At 43.9% G+C, this 25,285-nt stretch overlaps 1 protein-coding gene across 4 annotated transcripts in view; it reads left to right on the top strand.

Annotated features, from left to right (window-relative positions):
• LOC125457561 (mediator of RNA polymerase II transcription subunit 12-like protein) overlaps positions 1-25,285 on the top strand; it is a 568,603-nt gene that overhangs the window by 112,185 nt on the left and 431,133 nt on the right. For all 4 annotated transcript variants that reach the window (XM_048541933.2, XM_048541934.2, XM_048541932.2 and 1 more), the window contains exon 8: positions 2,912-3,184. In XM_048541933.2, coding sequence (XP_048397890.2) covers positions 2,912-3,184 — 273 coding nt within the window. The remainder of the gene's footprint in view (positions 1-2,911; positions 3,185-25,285) is intronic.

Raw genomic sequence — 25,285 nt, 5'->3', positions numbered from 1 at the left:
AGAAACACTGGCAACACAACTAAAACAAGAACAAGATCCTAGTGACATCATCTCCGCAGACAACATGCTGAATCTACTGGACCTATGCCTTACAACCCACTTTTTACTTGTAAATGACCAAATGTATGAACAGGTCAACAGGACACCCATGGGATCACCTATCTCCGAACGAATAGCTGAAGCGGTGACACACAGATTCGAAAGCAAGGCCCTTCTGTTAATCCAACCAAAGCTATGGATCTGCTATGTGGATGAAAACTTCGTCATTATTAAAAGGACCGAGCTAGAGGAGACACACCAACTAATAAATAATACTCTCACTGGGATCAAATTCACCAGGGAAGAGGAAAAGAACAATAGTTCCCATTTCTGGATGTAGAACGCAGGACCAACGAGAAATTCCGAACAAAGGTACAATGGAAAGCCACACACTCTGACCAAGTACTGAATTTCATCAGCAACCACCCTAAACACGCAAACGAAGTTGCGTGAGAACACTATACTTAAATGAGCAACAACACATTGCAGCAGCCTGCAACTATGCCAGAAAGAAGAAGAATACTTCCACTGAGTATTCCAGGACAGTGGATACCCAAACAACTGGGTCAGACGATGCCTATTACATGAACAACGACAGGAAGGTTCTGCATGCCCCGACACACACCACCTCGTGCTACCGTACATCAAGAACCTATCTGAACTTACCACAAGACTCCTACAACCTACATGGCATCAGAGTAGCACACAAACCCACATCAACACTACGCCATCTGCTAATCCGAACCAAAGACCTGTTACTCACCAGGGACAGAACCAACGTCATATACAATGTTCCTTGCAGAGACTGTAACAAACATTGCATTGGACAGACAGGAAGAAATTTAGCCACAAGAGTGCATGAATGCTAACTGGCAGCAAAAAGACATGACCAATACTCAATTCCCTCCATCCACATGGATAAGGAAAACCACCAGTTCAATTTGGGATAACACCAGGATCCTAGGACAGGCCAAGCAGAGACGAGCACAGGAATTTCTAGAGGCCTGATTCTCCACTAAGGCAGCTATCAACAAATGCATAGAGCTAGACCCTGTATATACACCACTGCAAAGGAAAACTGGAAGTAAGGTAATCAAATCTAACAGACACCACAGTTTAAATGCCAGGTAGGAAAACACAACAGCGCTTCCTCAGAGGCTGCACTGATGATATTACCCAGCAGGGTAATGGAACAATGAACCGGCTCAGCGAGCCAACCAACCACAACGTGAGCTACAAATCTACTCTAAAACTTGGCTTGATGTTGGAGACAGAGAGCGGTGGTGAAGAGTTGTTTATCAGACTGGAGGCCTGTGACGAGCAGTGTTGCACAGGGAACAGTGTTGGGTCCGCTGTTGTAATTTATGTAAACCATTTGGATGAGAATTTGGGAGGCATGCTTTGTAAGTTTTTGTGGTGACACCAAAATTGGTGTATTTGACAGTGAAGAAGGTTAACTAGAATCAATTGGGCCAATGGGCTGAGGAGTGGCAGACGGAGTTTAATTTGGATAAACATCAATATTGCATTTTTGTAAAACAAACAAGGGCAGGACTTGTACAGCTAATGGTAGTGCCCTGGGTTGTAGTGTTACACAGAGGCACCTAGGGGCTAGGGTACATCTTTCTTCTGAAAGATATATCATAGGTAGACAGGATGTTTAAGAAGGAGTTTAACACTCTTACCTTCATTGCTTAGACCATTGAATATTGGAGTTGTACAGGACGTTAGTGAGGCCATTTTGGAGTACAATGTATAGTTTTGGTTGCTCTGCAATAGCAAGGATAGGGAGGGCTGAGGAAGATTTACCAGGATGTTGCTGGGAATGGAGGGTTTGAGTTATAAGGAGAGGCTGGACTTGATTCACTGCAGCACAGGAGGTTGAGGGAGAGGTGACCTGTATAAAGGTTTGTAAAATTGAGGGGCATAGATAAGGTAAAAAGCAAAGATCATTTCTCAAGGGTGAGTGAGTTGTGAACTGGAGAAGATTGTTTGTTTGTTTTTTAAGGTGAGATGAGGAAAATTTAAAAAGAACCGAAAGAACTGCAGATGCTGTAAATCGGGAACAAAAACAGAAGTTGCTGGAAAAGTTCAGCAGGCCTGGCAGCATCTGTGAAGGAAAAAACAGAGTTAACGTTTTGGGTCAGATTTTAAAAAGGTCCTGAGGGGCAACTTTTTCACACACTGGGTGGTTCGTATGTGGATTGAACTGCCAGAGGAAGTATTAGGTGCAAGTATAGTTACAACATTCGAAACACATTTGGATAGGCACTTGCATAGGGAAGGTTTAGAGGGATTTGATTCAAACACTGGTAAATGGGACTTAGTTAGTTTGGGAAACTTGGTCAGCATGGATGGGTCAGACCGGAGGGTCTGTTTCTGTGCTGTATGACTGTATGACAGGTTGGCTGTTTCTCCTTTGTGGGACAGTCCAGGGCCAGAGGGTATAACTTCAGAATAATGGCTTGTCCATTTTAAAACAGATGAGGAATTTCTTTGCTCAGAGGGTAGGAAGTCTGTGGAATTCTTCACTGTAGAGGGCATTTGAGGCTGGGGTTTTTAGTTAACACAAGACTAAGACAGATTTTAATCAGTAAGTAAATAAATAAACAAATGTTGGAACAAGGCAGGAAAGTGGAGTTGAGGATTATCAGATCAGCCATGGTCTCATTGAATGATGGGGTAGATTCTGTGGGCTGAATGGCCTACTTCTGCTCCTACTTCTTACAGGGTCTGAAGTATTAGACTGGAAGCCAGCATGAGACTGCTGCTTCTTATACAAGTAGGTTGCAGGGCAGCAAATTAGGTATCAAACAACTGCAAAATGTCTTGTACAGCAAGATCTACCCAATAATCTTTTGCTTTCTTTCAGTATTCTGAAGAGTTTGTTCAGTCGGCTTATTTATCCCGTCGCCTTGCCTATTTCTGTGCCAGGAGGCTTTCCGTTCTTCTGAGTGAAAACTCTGCAAACCTTGTAACTGCACACTCTCCTCATGTGATCATTGGACCAAATAATGTCCCTCTGGCTGCTCCTAGTCCCGCTGCTCCTGCTGTAGTAATGAGCCCAGTGCAATCGGCCTTCTCGGATTTCCATTCGTGCCCGCAGCATCGCCCTTTAGTTTACGGCCTCAGTTGCATGTTGCAGGTGAGTGATTCCTCCGTTTTCAGAAAAACTGTCGCTATCTGCTTCTTTTCCCTCCAGGTTACTCTTCAAACAATAATTGCATCTTCTGAGGGCAACTAGTAGATGGAACGGGGAATCCACCATTAAGTTATGGTTGTTACTTTAGGCACCAGTACAAGATTTTTTTCTGTTGTGTGGGATGTGGGTATTGATAGCAAGGCCATTTTATTTTTAAACCAACTATAGTACCTTTTTGAGGAAGTGACGAGCTGTCTTGAACTCTCTTCTATGTTATACTGACAGCACTGTTGGAGGCTGCACAAAAGCTATTGATATTTTTAACCAAACTATTCAGATGTGTTACAGTACACCCTGGAGCAGGTGGGAATTGAACCCAAGCCTCCTGGGACAGAGGTGGTGACGCTATCACTGTGATGCGAGCCTTAATTTAGGAGCTACAGAATTAGTTGGCAGCTGGATACACCTTAACTAGATGGGGATCTGACTGCATTTTGGGCATATCATATTCAATAAAGATAACAAGGTGTAGAGCTGGATGAACACAGCAGGCCAAGCGGCATCAGAGGAGCAGGAAGCCGGATGTTTCGGGCCTAGACCCACCTTCAGAAATGGGGGAGGGGAAGAGGGTTCTGAACTAAATAGGGAGCGGGGAGAGGTGGATCGACGATGGATAGAGGAGAAGATTGTTGGAGAGGAGACAGACCGGTCAAAGAGGTGGGAATGGAGCCAGTAAAGATGGGTGTAGGTGGAGAGGTAGGGATGAGATGGGTCAGCCCAGGAAGGTCGGACAGGTCAACGGGGCGGGATGAGGTTAGTAGGTAGGAGATGGGGGTGAGGCTTGAAGTGGGAGGAGCGGATAGGTGGGAGGAAGAACAGGTTAGGAAGGCAGGAATGAGCTGGGCTGGTTTAGGGATGCAGTAGGGGGAGGGGAGATTTTGAAGCTTGTTCACACTAAACAACTGCACCTCCCAGTCGTGAACGATTTCAACTCCTCCTCCCATTCCGCAGACGACATGTCCATCATGGGCGTCCTGCAGTGCCACAACGATGCCACCCGAAGGTTGCAGGAACAGCAACTCTTATTCCGCTTGGGAACCCTGCAGCCCAATGGTATCAATGTGGACTTCACCAGCTTCAAAATCTCCCCTCCCCCACCGCATCCCGAAACCAGCCCAGCTCATTCCTGCCTTCCTAACCTGTTCTTCCTCCCACCTATCCCCTCCTCTAACTTGATGTCTGTATGTGGGCAACACTGGCCAGGCTATGTATATTGCCTGAACCAGGCACAAATCTTTTTCGTGAATCTCCACTGCCCTTGTGTATCACAACTGTTTTTACAGCCGAATCTTGGACTGCTTCAAGGGGCACTGAGCCAGTGACATCTTGAGAAACCGCAGTCATGTACAGATCTGACAATGTGTCCTACCTCCAAAGGCTGTTATTTAATCACTTGAACATTTGCCTTGTGCTAGCCTATCAATTAGTCAGATTTATCAAACTCAGTTTTATTGCTTGCTGTTCTGAAAATTGAATTTCTGAATTCTAATTGCCTGCCGAGTGATTATTATTAAAGAACTTGCATATTTGGATTTGGAAGGCAGCTGCTGTGAACTCTCAAACTCGCTCCCATCAATCTACAGTGACATGCCACTAACGTTACATTTTAAAGGGCTGTGATTTGAGAGGGAGGTGAGACCTAGCTTCTCTGGAAGGTTTTGCTGGTGTCTGTCTGAGGGCACAGTGGGAAAACTGAAGACTCACTGAGCAGAATTTCAGTGCCCATGCTAAACTGAAGAAATGTGCAACTGTCTCCACAACGGGCCATGTAATATTTGCAAGGTGAATGGTTCATCTGTCGGCTGCTTGTTTCTTTCTGCAGATGAGAGGTTGATACTATTCGTGGTTTTTTTTCTCGTCTGTGTTTTCTTTCCATCTAATTTCACTTGCTGCGCTCCACACCTCGCGCCCTCGCCCGCGCCTCTCGACTTTCTTCCAACTTTCCGTCCCCCCCCACCCCATTCATTTTTTTCCCTCTCCCTGTTTGCCTCATGCTTTGGAGGAAGTAGCTCGCTGTCAACTGACATCAAGGAGCTAAGTCCACAGCCACTAATTGACCGGTTGAAGTAACAATTTAACTCAAAAGAGCGAATGAACCTACCAAATGTATGAAACGGGATTGTAGTGTGGGTCAAAGTTGACAAGCTGATGAACTGCTCGCGGAGTGTTGAATTTATACTGTAATCATTAAGAATAAGGCATTTGTATTGAGGCACCTCCAGAGTGAATGCACTTATAGCAAAAATTTAAAGTTTATTGTATTTTCTGTAATCTTTAATCTGGAATGTTTTGTAATATATATTTTGCAAATTTTATAAGTTTATATTTTTGATCAAAGGAAAACATAACCATAACTAGTGTCAATACATGTTAAGTATCAGTTACAGCATTATTTTAAAAAAGTTAATCTGTTATAACATTTCATACTCAACTACAATGAAAGAAAATCATGAAGTCAATGCACAATATCTCTTGCTATATTTTAAAGCTTGTGATAATTATATTGTGACAGGGATATTAGTAATTGTGTTTATGAATTATGCCACCCAAACTTTGGTTTGGGTGTGAGATTTCTCTTTGATTTGATAGCAGATTGACTTTGCTGTTTGCCTTTGAAAATGAAATGACAGAGTTACTTGGAGTGTGTTGATTTGAAATTGCACTGAGAAGTAAAATGAAGTTTTGGAATCTAATTGGATAGGAGTTAGAATGTGAATGTAAAAACGTCAAGGAAGTGAAATGTACAAATCAACCTAGGAATTGGAAAAAACAATTGGGGTGAAATGGTACAAAATCCAAGATGGCTGACAGAGACGGCCACCTGCACACATGCAGGTGGGACTGAGCATTTGCAGCTATTGCCCAGGATGTGGCAATAGGGTTGTGAGGGATTGCGGCAATCTCAAGGGGACATCTCTAGCTGCAATAAAGAAAGCTCTGGCAACACGGTTGATGTGGAGAAGCGCTGGTGCCACAGCACCTTCAGTATCCGAAGAAAAGTGAAGAATATTCCGTTCCTTCATGCAAAGGAATAGGGCACCTCTGGTTCTCTCACATTAGCAGGAAACCCATGGGAAAGGGATAAAAAAGGTGACCAGAAAGAATTAGCAAAGAAGTCCCGAGCCAAGAATTTAAAATGTTGGAAATGTGAAAATCTGAAGCCAGAGGCCCTTCTTTGGTCCATGAGGTGTCTCTGAACAGAGCTGAACCCATAAGAAATGATTGCTGTCCTGTGGCAGAGCCTATTCTGAATAAAAGTCATTTCAGATTCATGCAACACATAAACACTTGCAAATGCTGAATTTCGTTTGAATTCGACATTTGTTGAATCCCTGCTTTCTCTAATAATGAAGGTGTCTGTGTGACGATGCTGTGGCTTGAAGAAGTGATTTCTTTGAGAGCAAGATTGAGGGACAGGTGAAGGCCAGTCTCCGAGAATATAAACAATTTGTGAAGCCTTGTGTGCTTTTTTTAAAAATGGAACAATAGAAGCAACCTGAATGGGTGTGGAAAACGCCCACAGAACCAGGTCTTTTGGTTTTAGCTTTCAACAGCTGTTGGGTTCTCAGCAGGGTTGGAAGGCAGTGAAGCTCTTGGCTGCTTTTCTCACGGTCTTGCTTTCTCTCTGAATTGTTTTTTGATATTTATTGTCTCACATGCAGTACTCCAGTCTGGTTTTTTTTTTTGAATTTGCCTTTTGCCAAGTGTGTGTTTGTGGGATGTTACTATTTTGGGACAGTTCATTTAGTAATAGTTACTGTGTCTATTATTTTTTGATAAGCATTCAAGTAGAGTTACAGCTAACCCTATTCTTTTCTTTATTCTTTTCTTTTGATGTATTTTAACTATAATGTATGAATAAATTGTATTTCAGTTAATGTCGAGTAGTCCCATTAATCAAATTACATCTGGAACACAGCACCTTACGTTTACCTTTTAAAATAGGAAAAAGTTAGGCTCTAGGCTACCACCTTAATGTATTTTGAGGGGGACTGCTCTGGTCCATAACATCGGGCAATGGTAGATATTTCACTTGACCCGTCTGAGATTGTTGACTTGCTTGCCGAGCTGGCTTGTTTTTCGTTCAGACGTTTCATCACCGTGCTAGGTGATATCAGTGGGACCTCTGATGAAGCAATGTTGTTCCACTCCACTTGGAATTTACACTCTCCAGTCTGTTGTGGTGAGTACTGTCATTTCTGTTTTTTGATCTGTATGGACATTTTGGGGTGGTTGCTGTCCACAAACGTGTCTCCGTAAGGACACTATTTAAGTGGGCCAGGACACACTGCAACTCTCCGGAACTACGCAGGAGAGAGGAAGAACACTTATACAAGATCCTTGCTTTAAACGGATATCCCCGCAACTTCATCCGCAGATGCAACAGGAAGGGACAGTACGCCCTAACACATTGACCACACTGCCCTACATCAGGAACATATCGGAACTGACAAAGAAAAGACTGCCAAGATGATTGGGAGTCATGGTGGTCCACAAACACTCAGCCTCTTTACCACAGACACTTACAAGTTAGAAAGACCCCATTCCCACAACATGCAGAAGGAACATGGTTTACAAAAATGCGATGCAACGACTGCCACAAACATTACATTGGACAGACAGGAAGGAAACTACCCGTCAGAATACACAAACATCAGCTAGCAGCAAAACAGCACGATGAAACTCTTGTTAATATCTGTATATTCAGACAACGAAAGGTCATCAATTTAACTGGGACAAAGTAACCATAGATGCACATGGGAATTCCTAGAGGCATAGTTCTCCACCCATACTTCGATCAACAAACATGTAGCGTTGGACCCCAAACCGGAAATGACAGTGCTCACCATAACGGACTGGACAGTATAAATTTCAAGTGGAGTAGAATAATATTGCTTCTTTGGAGGCTCCACTGTTGATGACACCTAACATGGTGATGAAAACATCTGAACAAAAAACACTGGCGTCTGAGATAGCACAGTGTGGAGCTGGTGGAATGCAGCAGGCCAGGCAGCATCAGAGGAGCAGAAAAGTTGACGTTTCGGGTCCCGACCAAAAAACATGCCAGCTCGGCGAGCAAATCAGCAACTTCATCCACAACCCAAGCTACAGATCTCTGCCAAAACTTTAAACTAGCCCCCTCTGCATGTGTGCACTGCTGCATCTTACACAGGTGCCAATTATATGATTTGCAGCCATGAAACAACTAGAAATACTGATATTCTGAAAAAAAATCTTTTACACATCAGGGGTACTGCCTGTGACTAGGAAGCTGAAATTTGAAATTTAAGTTTGGAAGTACTAGCAAGAGTATACTAGAAAGATGAGACCAGTGGGTTAATGTTTTGAACGAGGCAAGTTGTCTCCAAAATTTACCGGTTCAGTGGTAGATATCTCACCTTGGGATCAAAATATTCTGGTTGTGAGCGCTGTTTCATACACTGAGCACAAAATCTTGACTGTCTGTCTGTCTGGTAAAGTTCTGATAGAGCATTTCCAGTTTTTAAAAAAAAAAGTGTCTCTCAGATGAGACATTGAGCCAAGGCCCAGACTACCTTTTGTGTTGGAGTGAGAAACTCCACAGCACTGTGTATGAAGATCTGGGGTCTTCTCTTCAAACAGCGATTTGCTGGAGGAACTTATCAGGTCAGGCAGCACTTCTGGAGAGAAAACAGAATTACTGCTTCAAGTCCAGTGACCTAGTTCTGAAGAAGGGTCTCTGGACACACAACTGTTAATTTTAGCTGGCAATGGAGGCTGTGGTTAACACTACTGCATCACAGCACCAGGGACCCAAGTTCCATTCCAGCCTCAAGTGACTGTCTGTGTGGGGTTCTCGCCGTATCTGCATGGGTTTCCTCCAGGCACTCCAGTTCCTCCCACAGTCCAAAGATGTGTAGGTTAGGTGGATTGGCCATGTTCATTTGCCTCAGTGTCCAGGGTTGTGTGGATTAGCCATAGCAAATACAGGTGGACCTGGCTGGGATGCTCTTCAGAGGGACACTGTGGCCTTGATGGGCCAAATGGCCTACTTCCATACTGTGGGAATTCTACAATCCTACGTAAGAAACAGGAGCAGGAGTAGGCCACCTGGCCCATCAAGCTTGCTCCACTATTCAATAAGACTATGGCTGATCTTTTCATGGATTCAGCTCCGCTTATCTGCCCACTCACCATAACCTGTAATTCCTTTATCGTTCAAAAATCTATCTATGTTTGCCTTCAAAAGCATTCAACGAGGTAGCCTTAACTGTGTCAGTGGGAAGAGAATTCCACAGATTCAAAACCCTCTTGGGTGACAAAGTTCCTCCTCAAATCTGTGTGTCCTCCATCTGCTCCCCCTAGCTCCAGTTTCACCAGCTGGTGGAAACAGCTGCTATCTTGTCTATTCCTGCTGGCTGTATCTAGGAATTCCTATTTTGTTTATTTCAGATGTCCAGCATCTGAATTTTCCCACTTTTATTTCAGTTCCCCACTTTTCTTTTAAAAATTTCAGTTCCCTGCTTTTTTAAAAATTTCAATTCTCTCTGGTGTCCTGGCCTATTTATTTATTCCTTCTGACCCCAAACTTCAGTGTGAAGAGAAAAGACATTTATCTGGCCACTAAAACAGTACTGCTATTTGCAGGATAATAAAATGTGAGGCTGGATGAACACAGCAGGCCAAGCAGCATCTCAGGAGCACAAAAGCTGACGTTTCAGGCTCTGATGAAGGGTCTAGCCCTGAAACGTCAGCTTTTGTGCTCCTGAGATGCTGCTTGGCCTGCTGTGTTCATCCAGCCTCACATTTTATTATCTTGGATTCTCCAGCATCTGCAGTTCCCATTATCTCTGCTATTTGCAGGATGTTGCTGTGCACCGATTGCATTTCCCACATTATGTCTGTGACTGCACTTCCAAAATAAATTAATTGGCTGCAGTGGGCTTGTTGAAAATTTTGCTGTAAGCATATAGGCTCTTTGCTTTTGCAAGTTCTTGACTATTGACCTGCTGTGCATTTCTGGTGCTCTCTTTCTATTGTGAGCTTGTTGTGATTTGGGGTACGGAAGAAAAAAATCCTCAAATTAAATACTTACTGCATCTATGTTCTTTGTTTCATCCTTGCTTCATATTTTAAATGTTTCGCTTCTGTCATCAAGATCAAATGCAAGTTTTTTTCGTTAAAGCGAATATTTAGTAGCTTTGACTGGAGTGATTTTGGTGCAGCCTGGAATAGGTTTAGTGTCACTTGGGATTATAGTTGTGAATGCATGGTGGTTTTAACGGGTTATTGCCCTTGTGCTTGGCTTACAAATGTCTCTTATAAGTGTCACCTGTGAAGTCTCTGGCAAATGTTCTTTTTTTAATGTGTGAAGCTAACTAGAAACTAGTGACTGGAGTTGATATAACATCTGTAAAACTGCCAGGGTAAAGTGCCAATCTCAACAGTTCACCGGCTGGTGCAGCATTGCTTTGAGACCAGATACTTCTGCCATGTCAAACAGCTTTGAGCGACTTCGGAGGGTCAGTCTGCTTGGCCACATCTCCCAGTTTCCTGTTCAAGTTAAAAATTAGCTTGCAGGAATCAATGCATTGAAGAGCTGCTGACCGAAAACAGCCAACACCTGATCTTTTAGAAAGGAAATCACATTACGTCCCTGTATTATTGCAGGGGTAGTGACCTGCAAACACACAGGCTAGAAGTAGACCATACTAATACTTGCATTTATCTAATGTAAAATCAGATCATGGACTCAGTGGGCTGAATGGCCTACTTCCATTCCTTTTTTCTACCATTCCATGAGATCAACAATTCTCAACCCCAGTTTTAAAGCGAGTGGAGGTAGATATAGGGGAGATGTCAGAGGTAGGTTCTTTACTCGAGAGTGGTAGGGGCCTGGAATGCATTGCTAGAGAGGGTAGTGGAGTTGGCCTTTATTGGTGGCTTTTAAGCAGCTGTTTAGATCGGCATATGGATGATAGTATAAGGTAGGGTTGGAGGTTATACAGACCTTAGGATAAAGGTAAAAGCTCGGCACAGCATCGTGGGCTTTTACTGTGCTGTACCGTGCTATGTTCTATGTTCCATGTTCCATTTTTCCTGCCTTTTCCCCATAATGCTTGATTCCATTTACTGAGTAAAAATCTGTCTGTCTCGGGCTTGAATATACTCGAATATTCCAACCTGAGAGTAGAGAATTCCACAGACTCTTAACTCTCCACGAATGGAAATTCCTCCTCACCTCTGGCTTAAACAGGTGACCCCTTGCTCTGAGGAGATGCCCTCTGGTCCTAGACCCTTCCACAAGGGGAACCAACCGTTTTCTGCATCTACCCTGCTAATTTCCATAAGGATCTCTTATTGTTTCGATGAGGTCATCTGTCATTCTTCTACATCCCAGTAAGTACAGATCCAACCTTCTCAACATCTCCTTATGAGATAGTCCCTTCATACTTGGTATCAGCTTAGTGATTCTTCTGTGGACTGTCTCCAATGCCAGTATGTATTTTCTTGGATAAGGGGCCCAAAACTGTTCTCTGTATTCAAACTGTGGCCTGTGACTAATGACTTGGATAGCTTTCATGTAATAAAGTATGCAAGGTGCTTCATGGGAGTGTTATCAAATGAACTTCTACTCTGAACCACTTAAGGAGATATAATTGACAGGTTTGATCAAAGAGAGGTTTGAAGGATTTCTTGAGGAATGATGATGTGGGGATGACAGGCAGAAAGGTCAAGGGAGGAAATTTTGAGAACTTGAGGCCTTTGCAGCTGAAGGCATGGCTGTCAGTGCCAGAGCGATTAATGAAGGGCGCTCATGACCTGTGAGGGTACGCTGGACTTGGAGAAGGGAGAGTTGGCGGGGGCAGCAGGATAGCGAGTGGCAAAACTGAGGAGGAATTTAAAAAGAAAAGAAAGGGAAGGATTTAAAATCGAGACGTTACCGGGCTGCGAGTGTTTTGAGTGAGGTTTAAAGTCAGGTCAGATATGGACAGCCATGTGTCTTCCTGTGCTCCATTTTATGGAGGATAGTAATGGGAGGTGAACCCAAACATTAGAATAGCCAATGCAGAGCAGAAAAGTAACAGACATGAGCTCAGGCTGTTGTGTGTAAACTTGTTGGATACAGGGGAGACAATGGCTTAGCGGTATTGTCGCCAGACTGTTAATCCATGGGCTAAAGGGGACCTGGGTTCAAATCCTGCTACAGCAGATGGTGAATTGTGAACCCTATAAAAGTTTGAAATTAAGAGTCTGATAATGACCGTGTTGATTGTTTTGGGGGAAATGACCCATCCGGTTCACTAATCCCTTTTAGGGATGAAAACAGCTGTCCTTACCTGGTTTGGTCACCATGGTTGCCTCTTAACTATCTTCTGGGTAACTGGGGATAGGCAGTAGATGCTGGCTGAGACAACAACACCCTCATCTATGCCTGAATTTAAAAAAAAATCCGTGCAGTAATGAACATGAGAAATATGCAGTCTAGAGGGAGTTTTCTTTAATGTCTCATAGAACATAGAACAGTACAATGCAGAACAGGCCCTATGGCCCTCGATGTTGTGCTGACATGATCTTTTCAAAATCATCATGCCAAACCAAAAGCAGGAAAATGGGGGAGTCTACCCTAATAGAATTTTGATGAAGATAGAGCCAAAATTGATTTGACTTCCTGGGTCTACATAAATTGGGAGCAAGTCTAGGCCATTCAGCCCATCACGCCTGCTCTGTTATTCAACATGATCATGGCCAACTCTGTGTCAATGACTCACTCCCAATCTCTTCCTCATACCACTTGACAACTCAATCTGTAGAAATCTACTCTTTTTCTTTCTTAAACAAATTCAGCAACTTGTCCTCCATAGCCTTCTGTGATGAAGAATTCCAGAGGTTCGCCACTCTCTGAAGAAAGGGTTCATCTCGGTCCGCTTTCGCTTGTCCCATTTTCTGAGCCTGTGACATCCTTGTTCCGGAATCTCCATCCCCTCATTCCCAATCCTCCACCAGGCCAGAAGAAATACAATTCCTGTGTCATTCTATCCATCTCGCAGTAATTTATACACTTCAGAGATCCTCTCTCATTCTGAATTCCACTGAGTTTCAGTCTGGACTTCTGTTAAGTGGGACACAATATCACCAATAAGCTGTTGTGCTGGGAAACCAGAGCAGGGCTGAAATTCACAGTCCAGGCTACTACCAAAATTGGAAAGAGTATAATAAATGAAGAGGAAATAATTTGCAGATATAAAATTTCAGTTTTAAAATGGAGATTTTGCGAAGAAGGTTGGTGGAGAAAGTTGAGTTAAAGATCATAGAGGTTGATAACATGGAAACTGGCCCTTCGACCCAACTTGCTCATGCTGCTCAGTTTGCACAATGATTCTAGCCCCATTTCCCTGTGTACCTATCCCATCTGTGCACCTGTCTAACTGTTTCTTTAATGACAACAGTGTATTCCCCACCACCACTACCTCTGATAGCCCACTGTAGACATTCATTACCCTGTGTTTGCAGAAAATTTCCCCCCTCAACCCTTTTGTATCTCCTCCCTCTCACTTTAAACCTATGCCCTCTAATTTTAGACTCGCTGACCTTGAGGAAAACTTGTCTCTCTATCTGTGTGTCTCTCATGACTTTATCGACCTCTATATGGTAGCTCGTGATTGAGGGAAAGCATGAATTGAAGAAAGAAGGCCTTGCATTTATATCAGAGATAATAGGAACTGCAGATGCTGGAGAATCCGCGATAACGAGGTGTGGACCTGGATGAACACAGCAGGCCAAGCAGCAGCATAGCAGCAGGAAAGTTGATGTTTCGGGCCAAGACCCCTCGTCAGAAATGGGGGAAGGGAGGAGGGTTCTGAAATAAATAGAGAGAGAGGGGGCGGTGGATTGAAGATGGATACAGGAGAAGATAGGTGGAGAGGAGACAGACAAGTTAAAGGGGTGGGGATGGAACCAGTAAAGGTGAGTATAGGTGGGGAGGTAGGGAGGGGATAGGTCAGTCCAGGGAGTACGGACAGGTCAAGGGGGCGGGATAAGGTTAGTAGGTAGGAAACCGCGGTGTGGCTTGCGGTGGGAGGAGGGGATAGGTGAGAGGAAAAAGAAGTTATGGAGGCGGGGATGAGCTGGGCTGGTTTTGGGATGCGGTGGGGGGAGGGGAGTTTTTGAAGCGTGTGAAATCCATTTTGATACCATTGGGCTGCAGAGTTCCCAAGTGAAATATGGGTTGCTGTTCCTGCAACCTTCGAGTGGCATCGTTCTGGCACTCACCTGCACATCTGCCAATGTGGTAAACTGCATCCACTGTACCCGCTGTGGCCTCTTCTACATCAGGGAAACCAAGTGGAGGCTTGGGGACTGCTTTGCAGAACACCTACACTTGGTTCGCAACAAACAACTGCACCTCCCCGTCGTGAACCATTTCAAATCCCCTTTCCATTTCTCAGATGACATGTCCACCCTGGGCCTCCTGCAGTGCCACAATGATGGTTGCAGGAACAGCAACTCATATTCCACTTGGGAAACCTGCAGCCCAGTGGTATCAATATGGATTTCACAAGCTTCAAAATCTCCCCTCGCCCCCACCGCATCCCAAAACCAGCCCAGCTTATCCCCGCTTCCCTAACCTGTCCTTCCTCCCACCCATCCCCTTCTCCCACCTCAACCCCTACCCCCATTTCCTACCTACTAACCTCATCTTGCCCCCTTGACCTGTCAGTCCAGGGAGGACGGACCTATCTCCTCCCTGTCTCCTCACCTTTACTGGCTCCATCCCCACCTCTTTGAGCTGTCTGTCTCCTCTCCACCTATCTTCTCCTCTATCCATCTTCTATCTACCTCCCCCTCCCTCCCTATTTATTTCAGAACCCCTTCCCCTCCCCCATTTCTGATGAAGGGTCTAGGACCGAAACATCAGCTTTCCTGCTCTGAAGATGCTGCTTGGCCTGCTGTGTTCATCCAGCTCCACACCATGTTGCCTTGCATTTACAAGTTGCCTTTTGTAATTTCAAGGATGTTCCAGAGCACAGCATGGCTTATGCAGTTTTCAGTTTTGGGAGATTAAACAACCCTCCAGCTATAATGCGTGGAAGTATTAACTAGTGTTTGCAGAGAATGATTCAGTGGGTGACTAGACAAGGCTCCTTTTCAAGATTTATGTAGATTGAGGGATAAAACATGGCCAGGATGCTGAGGACATTGCCTACTGCTGTAATTTGTGCAAAGGATCTTCTACATTCGCCTTCAACATTGGCAGCAATCCCTGAGCTGACGTGTAAATGCTTAAATCTCTGGACTGAATCTCATACCCATGACACCTCTCTCTGAAGTATGATTGCTGCCATTGAATCATGATTCACATATTGGCAACTACAGCTGAAGGTGCTGAACTGTTTATGAATTACAGCGAAGCTTAGATGCAGGAGGGATGGAAGAGTACATGGCGTCAGTGACCGTTACCTGTTCAAATGTCAGATTGTTAAACCTCTTTCTTCTCTTCTCCCTCCCTCTCTTTCCCCCCCCCCCCTTTTTTCTTTCTTTCTTTCTCTCTTTTCCTCCCTCTCTGTCGGTCTCTGTCTCTCTTTCTTTTTTTCTCTCTCACTCCTTTCTTCTTTGTCTCTCTCACTCTTTTTGTATCTTCTACCCACCTGCCCCCACCTCCAAGTAAGATGAAAAGGGCTCAGTTAGAATACACAGAGTGCTTCAGCACAGGAGAGGAAGTAAAGGTGATCAAAGCTGGTGACATTTTTGTTTTGGTGCAGGGAAGGCACCTAATGCCAGCTGGAGATTGCAATTATCTCAGCCCCCTGTTTAAAAACCACTGTACTTTTCCTGAATTGGGGGGATAAAGAATCAGTTTTCAGAATGATTGATTTGAATATTCCCGCTGGCTTCTTTGCTTTAACCCTTCACTGCTAATTTTATTCTCTTTTTCGCTGTGTGTGTGTGTGTGTGTGTGTGTGTGTTATATATATATCAATGCAAATTGTTGGTGCATCTCAGTGTCCACCTCCACAGCTGGCTGCTAGTTCCTTACCCAGTTGTTTGTTCTCCATGACTGAAGTTGAACAGTGAACACCAGCAGGGCAGTGAGGATTTGTATGACAAGTATTTCCTATCTCTGTTTTCTGTATGATTAAAATTCTGGAAGTGACATTGCTGAAACAGTGCAGATGATCATTGTTTCTTTTTGATCTTGGGGCTTATTCTGCTGATCACCGAGCGTATGTGAGGGGACATCTCTCACATGAAGTGCCATTTGCCCCATACAAAAGTGAAGTGCCACATTTATCCTTCCCAATTCTCAAAGATAATGGAGCAAAATTGTTGAGTTGTGCCATATATTGATGGTGTGGAGGATGCAGATCGTTTGAACACGGAAGCCTGTAGTGTCAGAGGCTGAGAGGTGATCTTATAGAGGCTCATAAAATCATGAGAGGCATGGATAGGGTGAATAGCCAAAGTCTTTTTCCCCAATGGCTGGGGAGTCCAAAGCTAGATGGCAGAGGTTTAAGGTTAGAGGAAAGATTTAAAAGGGACCTCCGGGACAACTTTTTCATGTAGAGGGTGGCACATGTATGGAATAAATTGTATCAGAGATAATGGGAACTGCAGATGCTGGAGAATCCAAGATAACAAAGTGTGAAGCTGGATGAACACAACAGGCCAAGCAGCATCTCAGGAGCACATTAAGCTGCCAGAGGAAGTGGTGGAGGCTGATACAATTACAGCATTTAAAAGGCATCTGAATGGGTAGATGAATAGGAAGGGTTTAGAGGGATATGAGTCAAATGCTGGCAAACGGGACTAGATTAATTTAGGATATCTGGTCGGCGTGAAGTGTCTGTTTCTGAGCTCTCCATGACTCTATGACCTCACTTGTGAATAACATCACTTTGGAGTCGCAAATTTTGTTCTGCAGCATAGATAAACTGGGAAATTTATTTATTTATGAAAAATTATCTATGTGAAATATATTTACCTGTGCCCAGAATGAATTCATTTTTAAGAATGCTTCTGTGTGCAATGCCTGATGATGTATTCATGTCCAAAGCAGCACTGAAATCTTCAGAACTGAAGAAGAGTCATAACCGGCCTCAAAACGTTAACTTGCTCCACAGATGCCGCCAGATCTGCTGAGTTTCTCCAGCATTCTCGGTGTTTGCTACTGAAATATTCACATTCTCACCCTCGTGTTAAACAAGCCTTAGAAAACATCTCTCCCATCTCTGTAATCTCTTCGAGCCCTACAGCCCTCTTGACTCACTGCTGCTCCAGCTCTGGCCTGGTCTGCATCAATCACTCCCTTCAGGCTGAAATGACTCATTAAGCCGTTTAAGACAGGAGGCTCTGGAATGCCTACCTAAACTTCCTTCCTCCTCTACTTTTGTCATCTTTTTACAATGTTTCTTTCTACCTACTTCTTTGAGCAAGCTTTTGACCACTTGCGGGCCATGGTGCCACTTTTATTTTTGGTCTTGTTTGTACTCGTGTGAATGTCCTTTTACAATGTTGAGGTGCTTTTTAAATGCAGGTGGTTGGTAATCATTGGTGATACCCTCTCTCGGATAGAAAATATAAAGCAGAAACTCCTGCACAACAGGTCACGCAGAAATGTATGGAGTGGTAAACTGAATGAATTAATGTCTGGGGATGGTCGACACTGTCTAATATTGGATTGGCCATGGCTTTTGACTGCTCTGATCAATTGGTGGCGTGTGTATTCCACTGGCTTTCTGCAGATTCCAGCTCAGTACCTCAGCAGTCGCTGTATTTGTGCATGGAACAGTTTGCCTGCTAAGAAGCACCACTGCTGGGGACGTTTTTATGGCTGGAGCAAGTCTTTGAATAAATGCGTATTGGGGGAGTCTGTCTGTGGTCTATGGTCTGCTTTTTATGAAGCTGTTCCGGTAACACTTTTTTGTCTCCACTTGCTCTCTCACAATGAAGTAAATTTCTCCATTACAACCCTATAGGCACTTTCCCAGTATATTTCCTTGTGCTTTGATGCAGTGAGATCATTTAGTTTCCAGATCTAATAGAAATTATGTACCCCCTGTCCACCCCAACTAAGAATTAGCATCCTAGCACCCCTTTCTCAAAAAATTGCATTTCTACTAATGGTTTCACATTGCTTTCGTTTTGTGATCCTTCGGTGTCTGGTTCCCAAGATGAAGTCAATGCCAGTGGTGTGCAGAAATAATTTCCTAATGGCAGGTTATGGAACACTCAGTATCTTGTTTACCACATTCAAACTTGATTGGGTTTTATTTATCCTGCCTTGGCTGTGCTCTGATGTCATGCAGTACACCCCACGTTGTGAGATGTACCTACTTCTCCCACTTTTTTTATTATGAATGCAGGCAGTTTGAGTATAGCCTACACACTGTCTCAGAGCGAGTCTTCATCACAGCAGGGGAACCAGAACCCCCAACTTTATGTAGGGCCACTAGATGTTGGTATGGCCTCCTGGTTATTGGCAGTGAAGCTGAGCTTTCCAGTCAAGAGATGATCAGATATTGTGCTGGGAGTGTACATGCACACTTTTCAGGGTTGTTGAGGTGAAGATCAAGCCGTCTTGCTGTCCTGCATCATAAAGCTGGTGGTTGTAGAAACTATCAAGGCTTAGGTAACCAACATCATCCTGCCCAAACCTGGCAGGTAGCATTAACTGGCAGGAGGGGTGAAAGGTACCCTTCGATTTCAAGCTGTCAGGTACCTGAAGGAGTGGTGCTGGCTGTTGGCGTTTTTAAGGGGTAACCATTTGCGTTGATGGGAGGGGAGGAAGGTTTGGATCGTAGGGGAGCCGGTTTGGAATTCCTGCACCTGGACTACGAAGAAATGAATGTGAGAACTGCTTTCTGTGTCACCACCTAGCTTTTCTTCCTTGCTGCGCTGTTGGCCTGGAGAGGAAGAGCTTAACATTTCTGATCCAGAGTTAGTATTACCGTGAACCTTAATGAAGTACTCGCTTCCAGCAAGACCCTCCTACGCCTCAACAGGACAGAATAGGATTGTAACCAGCGGCAATTGCAGATATTGGCAATGTTAGTGTACGTTGCTACAACTGATTTGATTGTTAACCCATCTGGTTAAAAAATTCATCCTTTGTTTTTATTCTGATTGTTAGAATGAAATGAATGGGCCAAATGCCCTCCCTCAGCTGTGTTTGCTCGGTCGAATGGCCATGAAAGATCATCTGACAGCATCTGGATGAAGTGCTGGGCAGTTCTTCCCAGTGTTTTGGCCAATATTAAACCATCCTCCAGCATCAAAGTAGGAGCCTTGTTGAGTGCAAACATGTTGCTGCGCCTCTGACAAGCGGAGAGTAACTGTACTGCCTTTCTAATTTAAAATAAACAAGGTTCAGAATGCTTCAATAAAACCTGCAGATGCTGGGGACTTGAAACACACAAACTGCTGGAGAAACTTGGCCGTATTGGCAGCATCGTTTCTTTTTATAGAATTCATTCACGGGGTGAGGCTGTCACTGGCTGGGCCAGCATTTATTGCCAATCCCTAATTGCCCAGACAGCAGTTGAGGGTCAGTCACATTTTTGTGGGTCTGGAGTCACATAAAGACCAGATCAGGTAAAGATGACGGATTTCCTTCCCTGAATGACATGAGTGAATCGGATGGGTTTTATCGACAGTTTCATTGCCATCACTAGACTTTTAATCTCAGATTATTTATCGAAATCAGTGTCCAACATCTGCCATTGAGGGTTTTGAAGCCAGACCCCCAGAACATTACCTGGGTCTCTAGACTAATAGTTCAGCCATGAAACCACTGGGATATTGCCTCCCCATGATTCTGTGGAGAGAGGAATAGAATTAAGGCTTTGTGGCTGGTATGGCTTTATCAGAATTTTTGAAGACTCCAACTGGATTTGAAACTTTCATATTGCTCCACAGATGCTGCCAGACTTGCTGAGTTTCTCCAGCATTTTATGTCTTATGAAAGCCTTGTGCTGCCCTGGGAAGCTGTGAAACATTTGCTCGACGTTTTTTGTGCTTAAGTGTGGGAGATAATGCCTCTGGTGCCTCTAGCACTGTTGGAATGATAGAATGGGTTACTTCTAATTCACCTGGGGTTTCACTTGGGCTGCTGGGATGCCCTTGCCTTAGGAATTGCAGCACTTGAGATTTAGCTTTTCCATCCCGCTGTGAAAGCGGTTTTGTGATTTACGATTGTGTATCACGGAACTGTTTTGTGCTTGCATGTCTGTGTTTTGAAGTTGAAACTAGACCAAACCAAATGGACAACGTTTCAACACTGTTTGGGTCAGTGGCTGGATTCTGTCTCGGCCCTCATTGTTGCGCAGGAAGTATCTGGTCTGTACCAGTGATTTGAAACACCTGCTAGGAGGCGACCTTCCAAATGTTTAAAAAAAAATAGTCAGCTGCTTTTTTGCTGTATCATTTCCTGTTTCCCTGCTCTAACCGCTCGTCGCATTGTGAGTAGTCTGTTTTATTTTTACTATTGTTTCACTGTTGAATTTCTGTCTGCACAGAACATGGGTACCAAGCACATGTTAGAGTTAGTGTGGCAACTTTATCTTCTCGATGAACATGCGAGTGGCAAGGAGATGCTAAGAATGGCAGCTTTGATATTAATGGTTGCAAATGAGCCTCTGTGTTACTTTTTTAAAAACTGCCACCACAAATGCCACTGAATTTAATTTTATTGATGCCACCTGTGGAGATCATTTGAAGATCGTGCATTTAAAGGCTGTGTTTAGAAAGATTCTTCAATGATATTTTTCCAAATGTAAATATTTTATCACCGCCTTCGACTTTTGCTCCCTTTTCTATCTTCAGCTAGAGGATCTTTGCCTAACCTTTATTTAAATATAATAACTAGAAAAAGTGCTAGCAATGCTCAGCAGGTGAGTAAAGGTTTTTAAGTCAATGACCTTTACATGCAAAGTTAACCCTGTTTCTCACTGCAGTTGCTACCAATGCCTACTGAGCACTTCCAGCAATTTTTTGATTGAGATTTTCAACATCCACAGCGTGTTTAGCTTTCGCATTCTTGTTTTACCCATTATGCTTTATCCAGATAGTTGCTTTTAAGAAAAAGAAGAGCGTGCCTTTCATATAACGCTGTATTCTGCAAACCAGCAGCACAGATATACAGCACAGGAACAGACTCTTCAGTCCAACTCGTCCGTGCTGATCAGATATTCTGTATAAATCTCGCCCCATTTGCCAGCATTTGGCCCATATCCCTCTGAACCTTTCCTATTCGTATACACATCCAGATGCCTTTTCAATTGTACCAACCTCCACCGCTGCGTCTGGCAGCTTGTTCCATACACACACCACCCACTGCAGGAAATAGTTGCCCTTTTTAGGTCCCTTTTAAATCTTTCCCCTCATCCCTTAAACCTATGCTCTCTTGTTCTGGACACCCCCTACCCTGGGGGAAAGACCTTGGCTATTGACTCTATCCGTGCCCGTCATGATTTTATAAACCTCCAGGAGTCAAAACGCCCTACAGCAAGCAAAATACTTTGAAGATGTAGTCACTGTTGTAATGGAATGGAATGTGGCAACTGAAACTTGGAATTAACAATGTGATCGGTTATCAGGTAGTCAGTTTGCGATTTGGTTATGTGATAAATGTTGGCCAGGACATCATTTTTTTAAAATTGTTTTGAATAGATTATTTTAAAAATTCTTGTACAGACTGTGGGCATGACTGACATTTGGTGCCTCCTCCGAGCTGTACTTGTATTGAGTAGATTTCTTCTGGGTCATTTTGGAGTCCGTAAGACCATAAGACATAGGTGTGGAAGTAAGGCCATTCGGCCCATCAAGTCCACTCCACCATTTAAATCATGGCTGATGGGCATTTCAACTCCACTTCCCTGCACTCTCCCCGTAGCCCTTGATTCCTTGTGAGATCAAGAATTTGTCGATCTCTGCCTTGAATGCATCTAACATCCCGGCCTCCACTGCACTCCGTGGCAATGAATTCCACAAGCCCACCAGTCTCTCTGGCTGAAGAAATGTCTTCTCATTTCGGTTTTAAATTTACCCGCTCTAATTTTAAGGCTGAGCCCACAGGTCCTAGTCTCCCCGCCTAATGGAAACAACTTCCCAGCATCCACCCCTTCTAAGCCATACATTATCTTGTAAGTTTCTATTAGATCTCCCCCTCAACATTCTAAACTCTGAGTACAGTCCTCGGATCCTTAGCCGTTCATCATACGTTAAACCTACCATTCCAGGGATCATCCATGTGAATCTCCGCTGGACACACTCCAGGGCTTGTATGTCCTTCCTGAGGTGTGGGGCCCAAAATTGGACACAGTATTCTAAATGGGGCCTAACTAGAGCTTTATAAAGTCTCAGAAGCACATCACTGCTTTTATATTCCAACCCTCTTGAGATAAATGACAACATTACATTCGCTTTCTTAATCATGGACTCTACCTGCAAGTTAACTTTTAGAGAATCCTGGTCCAACACTCCCAGATCCCTTTGTACTTCTGCTTTATGAATTTTCTCACCGTTTAGAAAATAGTCCGTGCACTGGAGTCAACCACATTGCACATGCTGCAGTATCTTTGTTCACCAGCTGAGGCTGTTGGGGGCTTATTTTAATGTCTTGTTGAAGATACAATCTTTCAAAAGGCACAATACTGTCTCAGTGCTGCTCTGAAGTTTTGAGCTTAGATCAGGTGCAATAAAAATTGGTTTACCGGGAAGCCAAAAAACCACAAATTTTGCTCCAGATGCACTCTGTGTTCTGTCTCCACCCCCCACCGCCCCCTGCTATCATCAAGGCAACCAGGCCTTGCTGAGATCCCATCCCATTGGTTATAATTCTTCTCAGTACTTTCTCAAATGTCCAGTAGTGTATGCCTTACAGGAAAACCTAATGCAATGTTACCCTAATGATCATTTATGGGAAAATAATATTTCATTTCAGTCATGGGATGTGGGCATTTCTTGCCCACCCCCAGCTTGTTTTCTTCATTCATTCACGGGATGAGGGAGTCATTGGCCAGATAATGTTTATTGCCCATCCCTAATTGCCCAGAGGGCAGTAAAGAGTCAACCAAATTGCTGTGGGTCTGGAATCATATGTAGGTCAGACCAGGTAAGGATGGCAGTTTCCTTCTCTAAAGGACATGAGTGAACCAGATGGGTTTTTCCCTGACATTCAATTCATGGTCATTGTTAGATTCTTTAATTTCAGATATTTTATCGAATTCAAATTCCATCATCTGCTGTGGTGGGACTTGAACCCGGATCCCCTGAACACTATATGGGTCTCTGGATTAATAGTCTAGTGATAATACCACTAGACCGTTCTCTGGCTTGAGACAAGTTGCCCTTGAGAAGTTAACGATGAGCTGTCTTCTTGAAGCACTGCAGCCCACCTGCTGTGGGCTGACCTGCAATGCCAGTAAGGAGGGAATTCCAGCATTTTGACCCAGCGACAGTAAAGGAACGTGATGCATTACCTCAGTGAGGAGTGGATTGGAGGGGAATTTGCAGATGGTGGTGCTCCCAAGTATCTGCTGCCCCTGTCTCTCTGGATGGAAGTAGTTGTGGGTTTGGAAGGTGCTTGGGTGCTTGAGGATTTTGAGTGAACTTCTGCAGAAGATCTTGTAGAAGATACACAAGACTGGTACTGAGCGTTGTTGTGGAGGGAGTAGATGTGGTGCCAATCAAGTGCGCTGCTTTGGCTTGGACGGTGTCAAGCCTCTTGAATGCCTTTGCTAAAATCTAATTTCACTGACATCTGTCTCTGAGGCAGGGGTGAAGAGGAAATGTGAATGGTCAAAAATGACTCATTTCTTCAGCAGACCATTGAACATGGCACTGTTTTTGTGGTCTCGCATATGCCTCTGATATTGCATATGTATCACCTGAAACAAAATGATGATGCAGATAAATTTTTCTTAAAATCTTCATTTAGCTCAGATTGTTTTCCCCTCTGACATTTTAACCAGTTTACCACCTCTTCTGCATTATTACAAGCTTGGGTGTTTTTGAAAGTACTTGGCATCAGAGGAAGACTCGGTGAAGATTTGAGAGATCTGAGGGTAGTCCTGTGATCTGAAGGTAGATGAACATGATTCAATCTCAGTGAGACTGAGAGTGAAGAAAAAGCATGATAGGCTAAAATATCGAGACTGCTTCTCTTGGTTGGAGAGTCCAGAACATGGAGACCCTGTGCCAGGATAAGTTGTCAATCATTTAGGACCTAGATGTGGAGAAAGATATATTTCCTTGGAAGTTTGTGAACCTTTGTGAATTTCCAACGACAGTTGGTCATGGATGCTGCATTGCTGAATGTATTTAAGGGCAAAAAATTGTGTTTTTGTGTAATTTTTTACTTCTCTGGGAAGTTGAGGATTATGGAGAGTGTGTTGAGGCAGACTTTGAGCCATGATGTCATTAAATGGAGGAAGTTTGATGGGCCAAACGGTCTACTCCTCCCATTTTCTCCAGTCTTAGAGTAGACCCTTGAGATATGGAATGTTTTGAAAATGGCATTACAGACTCCATAAATTATTAGCAAATGCAGAACATACATTATAATATATGACCAAAATGATTAGAAATGCTCAGCAGGTAAGGGAACATCTGTGCGAAGAGAAACAACATTTTATGTTCAAGTACATCTTGTCAGAATGTACACTATCATAGAATCGCTAGTGTGGAAACAGGCCCTTCGGCCCTACCAGTCCACACCGATCCTCAGACCATTTCACCCAGACCCACTCCATCTACACATCCTTGAATACTTACAGGCAATTTAGCATGGCCAGTCTACCTAGCCCGCACATCTTTAGACTGCGGGAGAAAACCAGAGCACCTGTAGGAAATACACGCAGGCACGAGGAGAATGTGCAAACTCCACAAACAGTCACCCAAGGCTGGAATCGAACCCGGGTCCCTGGTGCTGTGAGGCAGCAGTGCTAACCGCCGAGCCGCCCCGTTGTACTGTATTGAGGAGTAACTGCCTAGAAACATTAACACTATCTCTGTCTCTCAGGACAAGAGCTGTAAGACCCGCTGAGAATTTCAGGCATCTTTTGC

The sequence above is a fragment of the Stegostoma tigrinum genome, chromosome 14 (assembly GCF_030684315.1).
Source record: "Stegostoma tigrinum isolate sSteTig4 chromosome 14, sSteTig4.hap1, whole genome shotgun sequence".
Lineage (NCBI taxonomy): Eukaryota > Metazoa > Chordata > Chondrichthyes > Orectolobiformes > Stegostomatidae > Stegostoma > Stegostoma tigrinum.
Note: the sequence above shows the minus strand (reverse complement) of the source record. Positions and strands in the feature narration are given on the sequence as shown.